At 50.3% G+C, this 16,403-nt stretch overlaps 3 protein-coding genes across 10 annotated transcripts in view; 2 read left to right on the plus strand and 1 right to left on the minus strand.

Moving 5' to 3' along the window:
* The window catches only part of Med24 (mediator complex subunit 24), a 34,864-nt gene extending 28,408 nt beyond the window's left edge, over nucleotides 1-6,456 (plus strand). For all 7 annotated transcript variants that reach the window (XM_021724196.3, XM_040268812.2, XM_078042055.1 and 4 more), the window contains 8 exons: nucleotides 202-377; nucleotides 2,799-3,063; nucleotides 3,327-3,508; nucleotides 3,711-3,801; nucleotides 4,146-4,245; nucleotides 5,319-5,399; nucleotides 5,738-5,886; nucleotides 6,026-6,456. In XM_021724196.3, the coding sequence (XP_021579871.2) occupies nucleotides 202-377; nucleotides 2,799-3,063; nucleotides 3,327-3,508; nucleotides 3,711-3,801; nucleotides 4,146-4,245; nucleotides 5,319-5,399; nucleotides 5,738-5,886; nucleotides 6,026-6,142 (1,161 nt within the window). In that variant the 3' untranslated portion in view covers nucleotides 6,143-6,456. The remainder of the gene's footprint in view (nucleotides 1-201; nucleotides 378-2,798; nucleotides 3,064-3,326; nucleotides 3,509-3,710; nucleotides 3,802-4,145; nucleotides 4,246-5,318; nucleotides 5,400-5,737; nucleotides 5,887-6,025) is intronic.
* Nucleotides 1-10,823, plus strand: part of Top2a (DNA topoisomerase II alpha) — a 323,275-nt gene extending 312,452 nt beyond the window's left edge. The window contains exon 35 of the mRNA XM_078042054.1: nucleotides 7,992-10,823. Within this exon, the coding sequence (XP_077898180.1) occupies nucleotides 7,992-8,015 (24 nt within the window). The 3' untranslated portion in view covers nucleotides 8,016-10,823. The remainder of the gene's footprint in view (nucleotides 1-7,991) is intronic.
* Csf3 (colony stimulating factor 3) lies at nucleotides 7,812-10,349 on the minus strand. 2 transcript variants are annotated; one of them, XM_005321800.4, is made up of 5 exons: nucleotides 10,220-10,349; nucleotides 9,894-10,054; nucleotides 9,352-9,459; nucleotides 9,078-9,224; nucleotides 7,812-8,740 (listed from the first exon to the last, which is right to left on the minus strand). In XM_005321800.4, the coding sequence occupies exons 1-5, from the start codon at nucleotides 10,326-10,328 to the stop codon at nucleotides 8,576-8,578; spliced, it is 690 nt and encodes a 229-aa protein (XP_005321857.2). In that variant the 5' UTR covers nucleotides 10,329-10,349; the 3' UTR covers nucleotides 7,812-8,575. The 2 variants fall into 2 exon arrangements, with proteins under 2 accessions (XP_005321857.2, XP_077898187.1); XM_078042061.1 differs by having other exon boundaries at nucleotides 9,078-9,459.
* Nucleotides 10,824-16,403: the final 5,580 nt, after the last annotated feature.

Here is a 16,403-nt window from a genome sequence, read left to right on the forward strand (position 1 = left end):
CCATTAGTCTTACCTAGAATGGTAGTCTTAGCCACTTGCTCTCACTCAGGTGGCTCTGGGAAAGTCAGACTTGTGGTAGAAAGAGGTGTGGATTGTGGCCTAAGACTATACCTGCTGCACTCAGCTGCCCACTGAGGCAGGGGAAATGATGGCAGGGCAGGGGAGAGAGCGATTCCAGTCACCCTTTTCCCCTCCTCTTAGAAAATCACTGATAATATCAAGGGAAAGGTATGCAGTCTGGCCGTGTGTGCTGTGGCTTGGCTGGTGGCCCATGTCCGGATGCTGGGGCTCGACGAGCGTGAGAAGTCACTGCAGATGATCCGTCAGCTGGCAGGGCCACTGTATAGTGAAAACACCCTGCAGTTCTACAATGAGAGGTCAGTAAACTGTCCCTGCCCTTCTCATACCCTGCAGGTATGTCGTGATAAGTCAGTCAGCACCTCCAGTATCGGACATCTTTCTCTTACCTTCCCAAACATGCCACTCATTCCTGCCCTCACTGGCTTCCGTTCTCACTCAGGTCCTTCCATCCAAGTACTAGCCAGCCCGGCCCTGTTTAGCTTCAGAGATCAGGAACATTCAGGGTAATATGGCTGTAGACTTGCTCACATTCTGCGTCCCTCCTCCCCGCTCTCCCCCAATACTTTTTTTTTTTTTAAGTCAATGATATTTTTAAAAAATAATTTTTAGTCATTGATGGACCTTTATTTAATTTATTTATTTGTATGTGGTACTGAGAATTGAACCCAGGGCCTCACATGTGCCAGCCACCACTCCAGCCCCTCCCCACCAATTCTTATTCACACATTTATTTAGCTGGCTCAGCAAACATTGAATGTGTATTTCTATGCCAGCAGCGTTTTAATCCAGCATCTCTGTGGAGATGGAGACCCCAAACAGCTACGATTCAGCCCTCAAAGGGCTCAAGTTCTAGAGAACTAACTGAGTAGAAAAGCAAAGGGCTTATCTGCTGTGTCGCTCTCGAGGAACTATGAGCCATCTGTGGATTTGACAGCCTTCCCCGACCGATCTTTGTGACATTTATTTCATGTTCTGCTCTTGCGTGACCTCTCTGGTGACCTCTGCTGTGTTGAACTCAGTGATTCTGGTTCATGTAGTCAACCAATAAGTTGTTTAGGTGGCTTTTTTTTTTTTTTTTAACTGTGACAAGAAGCACATGACAGGAAATTTAATCTTTTTTTTTTTTTTAATTTTTTATTTTTTTTATTGGTTGTTCACAACATTACAAAGCTCTTGACAGGAAATTTAATCTTAACCAAGTTTAAGACTACAGTTCAGGGGCTGGGGATGTGGCTCAAGCGGTAGCGCGCTCACCTGGCATGCGTGCGACCCGGGTTCGATCCCCAGCACCACATACAAAACAAAGATGTTGTGTCTGCCAAATAAATATTAAAAAAAAAAAAATTCTCTCTCTCTCTCTCTCTCCCCCTCTCTCACTCTATCTTAAAAAAAAAAAAAAGACTACAGTTCAGGGCTGGGGCTGGGGCTCAGTAGCAGAGCACTTTCTTCGCACATGTGAGGCACTGTTTGATTCTCAGAACCACATAAAAATAAGTAGACAAAATAAAGACATTCTGTTCATGTGTAACTAAAAAAGTATTTTTTACAAAAAGAGTACAGTTCAGTAGTGTTAACTCTGTGCACATTATTGTGCAACAGATTCCAGAACATTTTTTATCTTGCAAATCTGAAACTCTGTACGCTAAACAACAGCTTCCCTCCCCCAGCTCCTGCAGCCACCATTCTACTTTCTGTCTGTGAATTTGATGACTTTAGATACCTCATATCTGGAGTTAGGCAATATTTGCCCTTTCGCAACTAACTTATTTCACGAAGCATAAGTTCCTCAAAATTCATCCATGTTGTAGCATATGACAGGATCTCCTTCCTTTTTAAGGATGAGTAATATCCTATTGTACGTGATATACTGCATCTTGGTCACCCATTTATCCCTCTGTGGACACTTGGGTTACTTCTGTTTCTTGTGGCTGTGAACGTGTGTTGAGTGACAATTCACAAGACAGCTGTAGAGGATATTTTAGGAGATCTAGCTGAAGTGAGGTTCCAGGGGCTCTGTGAAGTCACACCTGCTTTCCTTTGCTCCTTTCTTTTTTCCTTTCTTTCCTCATTTTCCCTCAACAAGTCATGTAATATTTGCTGTGCCTTCACCCATCCTAAGCACCTTAAGACCTTTTGGTAAAGAGCAGGAGGATCTGTGGCTCCGTTGTATGGGTGAAAAAAGTGGCTCTGAAAGCTGAAAGTGATAGAACCTTCCCGGAGCCGCACAGTGTTCTCAGAACAGTCAGTGCTCAGACCCCGGTCTGTACGTACAGCTCAAGTTTCTCATGACGGGATCCTAGATAGACGTATGTACTTGCCCAGCTGTCCAGGACCGGGAAGATTCCTGTGGGGCAGGAGTTGGGCCCTCTCCTGGAAGTGACAGTTTACTTTGGGAAGAGGCCAAGGCTGGGTGGGGACCCCCCCACCAAGCACTCAGCCCAGGGGGAAGTGATTGTATTTATTTATTCCAGAGAGTTGGCAAGATCCAGACCTGGGGGATGGGGACTTTTGAAGAGGGAGAAGGCAGAGAAAATATAAATATATTGCTAGATCCATCTTTGATCCAGCTCTTGCCTGGTACCTTTACTAGGCTTTGTGCCCAGCAGGTGAAAACCCAGCCAGTTCCGGGGCTATGGGGTGTCTCTTCCACTAGCACAGAGTGGCATTAATTCCCTCAACCCAAGTCTGGCCTGCATGTTCTTCCCTGGCCCCTGCAGAGTGGTGATTATGAACTCAATCCTGGAGCACATGTGTGCAGATGTGCTACAGCAGACAGCCACTCAGATCAAGTTCCCATCCACGGGGGTGGACACAATGCCCTACTGGAACCTGCTGCCCCCCAAGCGGCCCATCAAGGAGGTGTTAACAGACATCTTTGCCAAGGTGCTGGAAAAGGGCTGGGTGGACAGCCGCTCCATCCACATCTTCGACACCCTGCTGCACATGGGAGGTGTTTACTGGTTCTGCAACAACCTGATTAAGGTACTTGGGCTGGGTGGGTGTGGGCTAGGGTGGGCAGGTGTCCTCAGCCTGAGACCCAGCCTCCAGCCCGGCTGGCTAGGATTCTCTAAAAGAAGCAGCTGTGAGCTGGGCAGCCTCCTGGGAATACTGAGTATGTAATGGGGGTGGGGGAATAAAGCACTGTGGCCCCCGTACCTGCCCAGAGAGCCCACAGGAGTAGTAGGGGTGTTGAGTGCCAGAGTCGGGCCTTCAGCTCTTCAGCACCCGGCTCACCTGCCCATCAGGAGCTGTTGAAGGAGACTCGGAAGGAGCACACGCTGCGGGCAGTGGAGCTGCTCTATTCCATCTTCTGTCTGGACATGCAGCAAGTGACCCTCGTCCTGCTGGGCCACATCCTGCCTGGCCTTCTCACCGACTCCTCCAAGTGGCACAGCCTCATGGATCCCCCTGGCACTGCGCTGGCGAAGTAGGATTCTCTTCAGAGCCTGCCTGGCTCCCACAAATGGGCCTCCAGCCCCTGCCGCCCAAAGTTAGGCACCCCAACCTATACCGCCTTGGGAGCTTGGCTGTGGGCATGTCCTGTCAGGTGGGGCTTGGTCAGTGTGGACACAGGTACCTTGTTCTGGTTCCCATTAACTATACCTCCTTTTCCTGGAACCCTTTGCCAGACTAGCTGTATGGTGTGCCCTGAGTTCCTACTCCTCTCACAAGGGACAGGCATCCTCCCGCCAAAAGAAGAGACACCGGGAAGACATTGAGGTAGAGGCTTCTCTGCTCACTTATTAATGTCTCTATTCACCTTTTCTGAGTGTTTGCTGGTAAAAGAGGCCTCCTCGGGAAGTAGGGTCAGAAACATGGGCACTGCCCTCGCCTCAGCTGGTTGGGCCTGATCAGTCAAGATCTGGAGAGGTGGCTTGTATGGACCCCCAGCTGCCCTTGGCCGAGGTCCTGTCTGCTCACTGGGTCTGTGGAGGGGTGAGGCAAGGGACCAGCGTGCTGGCAATGCTGATACTGTGGGCTCAGACTTGAGTTCCAGTCCTCTTTGCTGGTTGCTAGAACTTTGAGGACTGGGGGTAAGTGTTAGTGACTTTCCTGCTCTCCAGGATTACATCAGCCTCTTTCCCTTGGACGACATGCAGCCATCAAAGCTGATGCGACTGCTGAGCTCCAATGAGGACGATGCCAACATCCTCTCCAGTCCCAGTGAGTGTGTGGGAGGGCTGCACGGGCCCCTCTTTGCCTGGGCACTCACTCTTCCCTGGGGAAGCTGCTCCGCTTGATCCCTGCCATGGGCCTCAGCCCTGCACCTCAGCTACAGCCTTGGTCACCAGTCTGTGCTGGCTGGTCAGAGGGTGTGGCAGGGGCTTGTGTCATTTTGTTCCCTAGGGGATGCTCCCTTGCTTACCCCTAGAGATAAGGTCACTGTTCTCTGTCCGTAAAGAAGCTCTTCTGCAGGCTGGGGATATAGCCCAATTGGTAGAGTGGTTGCCTCGAATGCACAAGGCCCTGGGTTCAATCCCAGCACTATAAATAAATAAATAAGTAAATAAATAAATAAGGAGCTCTTCTGCCCAGGTCCTCCCAGCCCCACAGCTGCCCCTCCCGAACCTCCTCAGCACAGGGTTAAGGGGTGACACTGCATGAAGGGAGTTCACTACCTCGGCACAGCCTGTGCCATTGACTCACCAGCTGTGGCCTTCCTTCCTTCCCCCCGAAACATGCCCTGTGCCCTGGAGCAGGCCCAGGCTGAGACTTGAGGCTAATTCCCGCTCTTCCTGCCCTCTCCAGCCTGCTTCCTTGGATGTCATTACCTTCTCACTGTCCTCCCCTCACTGCGAGGCTTTCTGCCAGAGGCGGCTTCGGCGGTGTTTAATTTCTCCTGTTTCCAGAGCTTGCTCCTGAACCTAGAAGTTTCTTTGGGCCTTTCAGAGATTAGGGAACTAACCACATGCTTGAAAGGTGCTGGGTCTGCCACCTATAGACCTGTGACCTATAGCTGGTTATTTTGCAAATCTGAGTCTCGGTTTTCCCATTTGTAAAGCGGGCGTTGAGAACGTGAAGCCACGTACTCCATGAGAAGTGCCAAGGTTGGCCCTGGTGGTGCTTATTAGTTCTTCTCACTCATCCCCTGTATTTGGGGCCCTACTGTGACTCTTGATCCAAAGATCTTCTCTTAACACAGCACACACCAAATATCTCCTGTGGGTGAACAGGTGAGGGCTAGCCCCTGGAGAGCCAGTTTTTGAGTGCATTGTCCCCTCTGCCCTGTCCCACAGCTGACCGGTCCATGAACAGCTCCCTCTCGGCCTCTCAGCTCCACACAGTCAACATGAGGGACCCTCTAAACCGAGTCCTGGGTGAGTCTTCCCAACTGCGTCTGAATCTGGGGGCTGAGCTGGGAGGAGTCCCCTTTCCTCAGGGGAGGCCAGGAGGCCTTGTTGTGGAAGGGGTCCTCCTAGTACCCCCTCACTGCCCTCCACCGCATGTCCCCACCTCTCCCCTCCATCTCTCCTGTCTCCCCAGCTCCCATTGCCCCCTTCTTCTCTCTGTTTTTCTCTTTGCCTTTTCTCTCTGATATCCCCATCTGGAGCATTTCCAGCACTTCTTTCTCTTCCTTTCTCAGTCCCGTCTTCCCCCTGAGTCTGACCTGTTCTCAGATCCTCCCATGAATTCTCTGTTCTCGCCCTCCACACAGCCAACCTGTTTCTGCTCATTTCCTCCATCCTGGGCTCCCGCACCGCGGGCCCCCACACCCAGTTTGTGCAGTGGTTCATGGAGGAGTGCGTGGACTGCCTGGAGCAGGGCAGTCGGGGCAGCATCCTGCAGTTCATGCCCTTCACCACCGTGAGTACCATGTCTAGATGAGGAGGGTGGCAAGCCTTAGGGGTATGGGTTCACAGAAGGAAGGGACTTCTTCCTCCTGGGACATCACACCTACCTAAACTACCCCAGTGAGCAGCCGTTTGTCCATCTTTCTTTGCAGGTTTCAGAACTGGTGAAGGTGTCAGCCATGTCCAGCCCCAAAGTGGTTCTGGCCATCACAGACCTCAGCCTTCCTCTGGGCCGCCAGGTGGCTGCCAAAGCCATTGCTGCGCTCTGAGGGACTTAGAGGGGCCACAGTGAGTGGCTAGGTCCCAGCCCAAGAGCATTAGATGGGAACAGTGAGGAAAGATGAGCCATTGTGGCTTAAATCCACATGATATGAGAACCCTTTGTCAGTTTCTTTTGTGATTTCCTCTCCCTTATGCTAATGCCTGAAGAGCGTGAGCAGCCTGGATCTTCAGCCTTTGGTGTCCCCCACATACCAGAAGTACACTTAGCCCTGAGGAACTTTACAGATTCGTATATGTATATCAATATATTTTTGTAATAACTGAGGGAAAGCTCACTTGTAAATAAAAGTCCTTACAGGTCCTTTGTGCCTCTAGTACCTGTGTTGCCTGGATCAGGACGGGGACTTCTCCTTGCACTCTTCCTGCTGGGCTGTGGCCGGGAGGGGCTCAATCCTGTGGTGAGGAGGGAGGAGGAGAAGGAAGAGGTGCAGAGGCAGGCAGGACTCAGGTTCCCGCTTGTCCACTCAGGAGGGCAGGGCAGGGCAGGGGATGAGAACAGCTGCTTTCCACAGACTGGACTGGGGTGGAGAGGAGAGGTACGCCTTCCCTGCCCTGAGCCATACCCTGAGAAGGGAGCCTGGGCAGAAGGCCATGAGATGCTGGGGCAAGGTGTCCTGCTCTTCTCTCATGCCCCACCCAGTCTGATTGACCCATGATTTGATCTGTCCCCTCCAGAAAAAGAGCAGGGGTGATAAGGACAGGAACTCCTTAACCCTTTCTTGTTCACAACCCACTCTCCAAGCCTGAGGCAGAAGGCCCTGAGCCATCCTGCATGTGGGGAAGGGAATGGAGGTGACTGAGGAGTCACAGGTGGGAGGTCTTGAGGATGGTGGCTCCACCAGGCAGGGACCCTTCAGTTACAGGTGTGCCTCACATACGTGGTAAGGAGGCGAGGACCCAGCCCTCCCTGGCCACATCCCAGCCCTGCCCTGGGACCTCTTCACCCGCAGGCTGAGCCAGGCAGGAAAGGGCCAATTGGAGGAGTGCTCTGTGAGGAAGAGATAACCAGGCCTGGAATTTGAGTTCTTTTCTTTTTAATTTAATGTTTTTATTTATTTATTTTTCGGTTGTAACTGGACACGATATCTTTATTTTATTTATTTATTTTTATGTGGTGCTGAGGATTGAACCCAGGGCTTCCCATGTGCTAGATGAGCACTCTCCGCTGAACACAATCCCAGCCCCTGGAATTTGAGTTCTGACCCAAGTGGTCACCAAACACTCTGCTTCCTCATCTTCTGTCTTTGTGGGCAACTCTGTGGATGGGCTCAAGTTTATGGAAGCTGGTAAAGCAGCCAGCTGTGCACATGTTCAGGACCCCTGGCTACAGCCCAGTCGGCCTATGTCTGGCCTGGTGAGCCCACCCTAGCCCCAAGCCCTCTCTCGCCTCCAGCACCCACAGTCTGTCTGCCTTCTGCCTTTCCTACAAGGCTATGGCTGCACCAGGACAGGAATGTGTGCTTTTTATTGCTCTGTCCCTAGCACAGCCCAGCACTTGCAGAGTAGGTGCCCAGGTGGTACATGCTGAAGGAGTCAGCGCTGGGTGAGCTAGAGGACCTGCCTCCTCCTCAGCCTCCTCCCCACTCCCTCTGGCCTCTCCCACCACTCACCAGTCCCTGGCCAGGCACTAGCTGGACTCAAGAAGGAGGAAGGACATTTACTAGAGACAAACACTTTATTATCCTCAGCCTGGTTACAATGAAGAGTGGGGACAGGGTAGAGGCTGAGCCTGGGCTTCCTTTCACATCACACTCCCTTTGTGATTGCCCCTTGTCTTCTCCCTTCCTAATCCCAGTCCTAAAAGGAGAATCTGACTTTGGTGGGGACAGGGGCAAGAAACCCAAGGACATGGATGTCTGAGCTCCTTGTATTGGGAGTCAAACATGCCCCCCAAATCAGAAAGAAACTAGATTGTTCAGCAAATTCCAGGTCCAAGACTCCTAGTCCCGGCTGCCTGTGTTTCTCCAGAGACTTAATAATGCCTGTGGGGATGGGGATGTGAGGGGACACAGGACTTGGCTGACCAGAAAGAGGGATACAAGGATCCAGTCGGGGAACACTGCTGTTTAAATATTAAACAGGTTTGGCTTGTCTCCCACGTGAGAGACCTTCTGATGCTTCCCATGGCCCCAAGGTAGATACCTCAGGGTTCACTGTGGCTCTTCTTAGTGCCCCACAGAGCCAGGGCCAGGGAGCAGCTCCAGGAAGAAATACTTGGTATTTACCTATCTACCTCCCACCCAGTGGACAGGAGGACAGGAGCTTTTTCTCACTGCTACAGGCAGGAGAATGAAACTCGGAGATGGAGGGAAGGACACAGAGGTCTGGGCTCTGTTCTCTCTTCCCTGACTTTAAATATTAGGCTTAAATAACCATAAATATTAAATAGAGATAAATACACTGGGTGGGGAGGGCTTTGCTCAGGGCTCAGCAAGGTGGCGCAGAACTCGGTACACCAGCTCCAGGAGCCTCTGCAGTCGAGAAGCAACCAGGACACCTACTGCCCGGCGCTGGAAGGCAGAGGTGAAGGTTGGCATGGTGCCCTGGGTGGGCTGCACGGCAGGGGCCACCCCTAGGTCTTCCATCTGCAGGGGAAAGAAGAGATGAGGGATCAGGCTCTGCTGAGCAGGAGTTGCTGCAAGTGAGAAAACACTGGATGGGGCTGTTGTGCAGGACTGTGGGCAGCCACGCAGTTCACGGTGGAACTGAGACTCAGGTCTGAGACCTGACTCCTTGCCCTTGGCTGGAGGGACTGGAGGTAGGCCAACAGGAGAGTCCTAAAAGCGGGGGTGTGGCTGACTGCACAAGGCCCCCCGAGAATGCTCTCTTGACTGTGGCGAGCTTCCAGGATGTAGTGTGGCCATGGCAGTATGACCTGGTCTCCACCCCCATCAGTCACTTGCCTCTCCCTCCAGGGCTCACCTGCTGCCAGACAGTGGTGGCAAAGTTGGCAACATCCAGCTGTAGCATGTCCACAGTGGGAGACAACTCGGGGGATATCCCTGCCAGGGCCTGCAGGAGGCCCTGGTAGAGGAAGAGGCCGCTCTGCAGTTGGCTCAGGCAACCTGTCTAGAGGGCAGAGTAGGAGAGGTAGGCGCTGCATGGGGTGGGCCACTCCCTGTTCCCAGGCATCTTGGCATAGGGGTGTGGTCCCTCCCTCTGACCCGCCTCTCCCCATTCCCCTCCAGCCACTCACCAGCTGCAGGCCCTGGCTGGAGCAGTTGCTTAGGGGAGCCTGAGGAATGCCCAGAGAGTGGCCGAGCAGCGCCAGCTCCTCAGGATGGCACAGCTGGTAGGTGGCACACTGGGAATGGAAGGATGTTGAGGACCACTCACCAGGGCCAGGTTGCAGACTGCTCCTCCTCAAGTCTTCCCATCTCCCTGGGCTTCCCTTCCCTCAGTGTCCTGCTCAGTTTCTCAGTCCCATTCTGCAATGCTCCCCAATTCTGACTGCCCCGGGCCCTGCCCTTCTCCCAAATGTGTGGCCTCCACCTTCATCCCGTCTGCCCTGGCCAGCACCCGCAGCATGGCCTCAGCTCCACTCTCCTAATTCTCTTCCATGTCCCCCATGTGTCTCACTCTTTGCGCCCCTTCCTGATGACATCTTCTCAGTTCCCTCAGTTACCTCCCCTTTCTTCCCCGCTCCCTCCGTATCTCTCTCTCTCTCTCTCTCTCTCCCTCCCCGGCCTCTCTCTTCTTTCCTCCACACCCTCAGGCGGCTTCCACTGTTTCACTCACCAGCTTCTCCTGTAGCACAGAGCCTTGGGCCTGGATCTTCCTCACTTGCTCTAAGCACTTGAGCACGAAGCTCTGGGGGACAGGCAGGGAGCTGGCAGGGTCCAGGGGCACAGCCTCTTGCCCCGTCCAGAATGCACTGTGCCACAGCAGCAGCTGCAGGGCTGGAGTAGACCCTGCTCAGGAGATGCTGTTCCCTCCCACCTGGCTCCCTCCCAGGGACAACGCCAAGTGTCTCTAATCCCCCAGCCCAGAAAGGAGATCCCAGCCCCTCTGCCACTCCGGACTCCCTCCCAAACCCAGAGCAAATAGGTAGCCAGGATCCTCACCCATCAGCTTCGTGGGGCTCCGGGCAGCAGGGCCAGCCATGGTCTTGTGGGGTCTGGGCTGCAGGCTCTGGGCTCTGTCAGGGGCCAACTCCAGAGGGCCTTTATACATATCCCCATGGAGGCCTGGGAGGAAATTACCTGGGGCTGCCACTAATAATGCTTAGTAATAACTTCCAGGATTTATGCAAATTTGGCGTCCAGGACAATGCAGGGGGGGGTGGACAAAAAGCTGTTTGCGAAAGTTTTGTGAAATTGTGGAATCTCTGATCCTTCTTTGACGTCTAGTCCCCCTCAAACTCTCTTCCCCCTTCCAGCCCCACCCAGGCCTAAACTGCCCCCAGGGTATTTGAACAGACTTCGTCAGGAGGCTGTGCGCTGGTCAGAGCACTGGAGGCAAGAGTCTGTTCAGGCTGCTGACCTGACCCTGCCTCCCTCCCTCTGGCAGATGTGCTGGGCAGCTCCTTTTGCCCCTCCCTTTACCCTAGGTAAAAATTCTAAAAGATTGTGCTCCATTTGTGTACAATGTGTCAAAGTGCATTCTACTGTCATGTATAACTAATTAGAACAAATTAGAAAATCAAATAAAAAATATTTTTAAAAAAGAGACATGATTTAGAAACTTAAGCTGTTCTTCTTATTTCATGCCCCTCGCTGTGTTACTGTCTTAGGTCAAATCATGGAGGAGAACATACCAACTATGACTCTGCTATGGGGGGCACACAATAAACTGTAAAAATGTGAAAACAAATTCTAAAAGAGAAGGCAAAAGCTAGTTTGTCCCCATTCTTATTCCAAAACTCCTGCAGGGACAGGGACCTGAGACACTGGGGTCTTGCCTCCTGTGCCCACTCAAAGCTTAGATAGGCACCATCCCTCGTTTCAGGCTGTCCTGTCCCAAGCTGATTAGCTGGGAACTCCCCAATAACTCCCACCCATGACTCATTCCATTAAGCCCCTGGAATCCCGGCAGAGCCTGAGGAAACAGGATGCCCATCCTGAATGAAGTAAGACCCTTTGGGGCTCTGGCTCACGTGACCTTGCCCTTTCACCTCCTTGCGCACTACCCAGTGCACTACCCCTTGGACAGCAGAGTTCCTGGAGCCTTGGAATTGGCAGGGTTGGGACATGTGACTTCCCTGATAACCCACTGCCCCAGAGAAGAGGCTACCAGCCAGAGTGTGTTGCTCTGAAGTGGACGTGGGCTGGGAGTGACAAAGGAGAAAGTGCCAATCTCCACCCCTAGAACCAATCTCCAAAGGAGAAAGTGCCAATCTCCACCCCTAGCATTGAAGTGATCTCAATTTCATCCCAGCTCTGAACTGGGCCAGGAGGGAAGTGCCTTGCCCAAGATTGCGGATAGCAGAGTTGGAATTCCAACCTGGGCTCTGCCTCTGTACCACGAGGGATGGGACCTACCTGGTCTGACTGACCTCACCCCAGGCTGTCCACTTTCTGAACTAATTTACCCTCAAGGAGCACACAGAAGGTGGAGAGTGGGTGTCTGACCAGGCAGGGCCATCTCTGGGGTGGGAGGGCCCTCTGGTGGCCACAACTGGCAGGGACCTCATCTGCCAATCTGTTCGCAGTTTGCTTTCCTGTCCCCCTTGCTCCTTAGTAGTTAGTTCACCTTCACATAAGGATGACACTCAGATCTGTGCCCAACTCCTCAGAAATCAAGGGTGGGTTCAAGAGAACTGAGGAGGGCAGGAGGGCAGCGGGCTTTTGTTTTTGGGGCGCTGATCCACTGAGCCATATCCCTGCCAATTTTTTTTTTTTTTTTAAGAGAGAGAGAATTTTTTAATAGTGGACACACATCTTTATTTTATTTTTATGTGGTGCTAAGGATCGAACCCAGTGCATGCCAGACAAGCGTGCTACCGCTTGAGCCACATCCCCAGCCCCTTAGCCATTTTTATATTTATTTTGAGATGGGTCTCATTAGGTTGCTTAGGGCCTCACTAAGTTGATGAGGCTGGCCTCAAACTTGCGATCCTCCTGCTCAGCCCCAAGAGTTGCTGGGATCACACACATGTGCCAACACACCTGGCCAGGGCAGCATTCTTAAAAATGTTGGCCAGCACTTCTGGGCACCTCTTTTTTTTTTTTAATATTTTTTTAGTTGTCAGTGAACCTTTATTTTATTTATATGTGGTGCTAAGAACTGAACCCAGTGCCTCACTCGTGCTAGCAAGTACTCTACCACTGAGCCACAGCCACAGCCCTTCTGGACACCTCTTACCTGAAGGCACCTTTCATTGTGCTTTTGTCATTTCATTTTGTCAGCCAATTGGCATGTTACAGATGAGAAAGGGAGAGGGGACGTGAAGGTCCTTGACCAAGGTCGTCTGTGGAAGAACCAGGGTTGGTTTGTAGTAGGTGCTCTTCCCCAAACCTTTTCCTCATTATGCTGTCTTCCCAACCAGATAGCATACATTTTGGATAATGGCTCAATCCAGACTTTGGTCCCACCCAGGGGAGGATAATAACCAGAGCGTAAGGACTTGTTATCACCAGCCACAACACATAGGGACTAGGTAGATTAGAAGCTTAGAGGCCAAAGTGATCTGTCTCCAGAAACCCTTACTGTCCATCCTTCCAATAGCCTTCCATCCTCTCCCGGGCAGTTCTTTGTGTTGTGTGTGTGGTGCTAAGGGTGGAACGGAGGTCTTGTGCGGTCTTGTGCGTGCTAGGTGAGCGTGCTACCACTGAGCACTGAGCTATGCCCCTCCCACTCCCAGATATTCCCCTTTTCTTTCTTTTTCTTTTCTCTCTTTTTTTGTATGTGAGGTGCTGGGGATGGAACCCAGGGGCACGTATTACCACTGAGCTACAATCTCCAGCCACCTTCCCTTTTTTAATTTTTAAAATTTTGAGTCAGGCTCTCACTAAGTTGCCCAGGCTGGCCTCAAACTTGCTATCCTCTTGCCTCAGCCTCCTGAGTAGCTGGGATTAGAGATGTGTGCTACTGCACCTGGCTTCCCAGGTATATTTTAATGGTCAGAGCTCCTGGCAACTTCCTCTCACACTTTGTTGTCATCTGGTGCTAGGTTCAGCATCTTTATAAGGTTCTGGGGTACACTCATTTGTTGCTGGGGGGAGTATAATTGTAAAACCTCCTTGGAGGGCACCTTCATGGCATCTAGTCAAGGTGGAAATGGGCATGTCCTGTGAGCCAGCAGTTGTACCTCTCAGGCCTGTCTAGAGCAGGAGAGGTAGACTCCACCTCTGGGCTGATGAGGCCTGTACATCCTAAGTTAGGAATGGCCTGTAGATTTTTAACTGGTTGGGGGTACAAAAGTAACACACAAAAATCATTTTGAAATTCAAATCCCCAAAGTAATTCATTTACATATTGTTTATACTGCTTTTGTGTTAGAAAAGCAAAATTGAGGGGGCTGGGATGTGGCTCAAGCAGTAGCGCGCTCGCCTGGCATGCGTGCGGCCCGGGTTCGATCCTCAGCACCACATACAAAGATGTTGTGTCCGCCGAGAACTAAAAAATAAATATTAAAAAATTCTTTAAAAAAAAAAAAAAGAAAAATCGATGAATTGTGATAGAGAACATATGGCCAAAAGGCTATGCATTTGCTATCTGTCCTTTTATATTTGTTAACTATGTACAGTTCTCTCAGCTTCCTGGTCTTTGCATCTGTAGATTTAACCCACCTCAGATTAAAAATATTCAGAAAAAATAAATTGTGTCAGTACTGAACATGGACAGACTTTTTTTCCCCAAACAATACAGTATAACAACAATTTATATAACATTTATATATTGCTGGATATTATAAGGCATTTAAAGATGATTTCAAGTATACAGAAGGATATGTGAAGGGGCTGGGGATGTGGCTCAAGCAGTAGCGCGCTCGCCTGGTATGTGTGCGGCCCAGGTTCGATCCTCAGCACCACATACAAACAAAGATGTTGTGTCCGCTGAAAACTGAAAAATAAATATTAAAAAATTCTAAAAAAAAAAAAAGAAGGATGTGTGAAGGTCTTATTATAATACTATGCCTTTTTTTTTTTTTCTCGTGGTACTGGGGATTAAACTCAGGGGCACTCGACCACTGAGCCTCCTCCCCAGCCCTATTTTGTATTTACTTTATTTACAGACAGAATCTCTCTGAGTTGTTTAGAGCCTTACTTTTGCTGAGGCTGGCTTTGAACTCACAATCCTCCTGCCTCAGCCTCCCAAGCTGTGGGATCGTAGGTATGCACCACTGTGCCCAGCAATATTACACCATTTTATACAAAAGACTTGAGTATCCTCTGATTTTGTGCCCATGGGGGTCCCATAAGCAATAATCCCCCTGATATAGAGGAACAGTGAATATGTACAAGGGAACATATACAGAGTTCTTTGCAGTGTTGTTTGGAAACATGTTTTAAATGCAGCTTAGGAGGGAAATGGCTAAAAAACACCATATAAGCCTCCCTCCTCCACAGAATGAAAGCTCCACAGGGAAGGGGCAAGGCTGTATGGTCTGAGCACACACATAACCAGGAATCAGAACAATATCCAGTGAGAACTGAGCAAGTTACATCATGTGATGCACCACTTATGGAAAATTTAGTGCCTTACTTTTGCTGAGGCTGGCTTTGAGGCTGGCTTTGAACTCACAATCCTCCTGCTTCAGCCTCCCCTTAAAGTTTAATTGTATTTTGTAGTAAAAATATAAAAGGATATACTGGAAAGCTACCCGCTGTATTAATGGGAGTGGCTGCCTCTGCAGCAGGAGCAAGATGAACTTCCAAACTACCTGTAGCTCGGTGCTGTGGCACACACCTATAATCCCAGCAACTCAGGAGGCTGAGGCAGGAGGATTACAAGTTTCAGGCCAGCCTCAGCAATTTAGCAAGGTCCTAAGCAATTTAGCAAGACTATTTCAAAATTAAAAATAAAAAGGGCTAAGGGTATACCTCAGTGGTGGATCATCCCTGGGTTAAATCCCCAGTACCAAAAAATAAACAAAAACAAATAAACCTGTTTTATTTCTTTGTTGATTAACACTTCACACAAGAATGAAATGTTAACATTGATTAAACTTGGGTAGAAAGTATATGGCTATTTTTTTTTGTCCTATCTAATTTTCAAACTAAAGAACAAAACCAGGAAATACAGAATATTATGAACTCTCCAAACATGAAAGTGACACTAAGCTTCTCCAGGAAGTAAAATCCAAGCCAGTGGGCAGGAATTATAAGAAACTTTCAGCGAGTAGAAGGAAAAAGGGTCCATAGGCTTGAAGAGGGCAAGAACCAGGAAATCATGGCAAATAAACCCAATTCCCCCTAAGAGAGTGACGTGACAAATTCACCAATCCTTTTCCAACCAAGAGAGGGCCTGAGTTGGGTCAGCATTGACTTTTAAGATTCCTAACCTCATAGAGGTGGCATCGCTGTAACTAGAAACCTCAAGCAGACTAGAGAGAGCTGAGGCCCCTGCTCCTTCCTGTGTGTACTAGCCTCCTAACCACAGGCTCAGAAAGCCAAGTTTGGAGGTCAGGTAAAGAAGTCAAAGGCCGGGAGGATGAGATCCAGAACCAGATAGACCAACCAGATAACAGACCCCCCTCAGGCTGGGTAGAGGCAATGCAGCCTGCAGTGCAGTGGGCTTCAGATTGGGGCCACCTCCGGGCTCCGCCCCCTACATATCTGACATGCAGGAACTGCCCCAGAGTCATTAAAGGACACAGATGGTGCTCTGCATCCATGGCCCGCCTCACCCTTGGTCAGCAAAATCAGAGGATAAAATAGGGAAAGGATCAGAATCCTTACAACTAGTGGTGGGCAAGAGAAACTGTGCAGCAAGGAGCGCTTGCCAACCATGCACAAGGCCCTGGCTCCATCCGTGGCACCACAAACAACAAAACATTAAGAATCTGGACACTAGGATAAAATCATCTTCCACAGGGGGGTGGGGAGGGCGGGAAAAAAAAAATCATCTTCCACAGACTCAGGAGTTGATACATAAGCTTAATCCTTGTCCCTGATGCTGCTCCAATAATGAGGACAAGGTTTGGAGAACAAGGAAGAAGGTAGTTCAGTGGGATTCTTTGCTAGAAATCTTTTCCTTTTTTTTTTCCCGGTACTGGAGATTGAACCCAGGGGGTACTTTCCCCCCCAAGTTACATCCCAGTTCTTTTCTTTCAATTTTTTGAGTTAGGGTCTCACTAAATTGCTG

This window comes from Ictidomys tridecemlineatus, chromosome 3 (assembly GCF_052094955.1).
Source record: "Ictidomys tridecemlineatus isolate mIctTri1 chromosome 3, mIctTri1.hap1, whole genome shotgun sequence".
NCBI lineage: Eukaryota > Metazoa > Chordata > Mammalia > Rodentia > Sciuridae > Ictidomys > Ictidomys tridecemlineatus.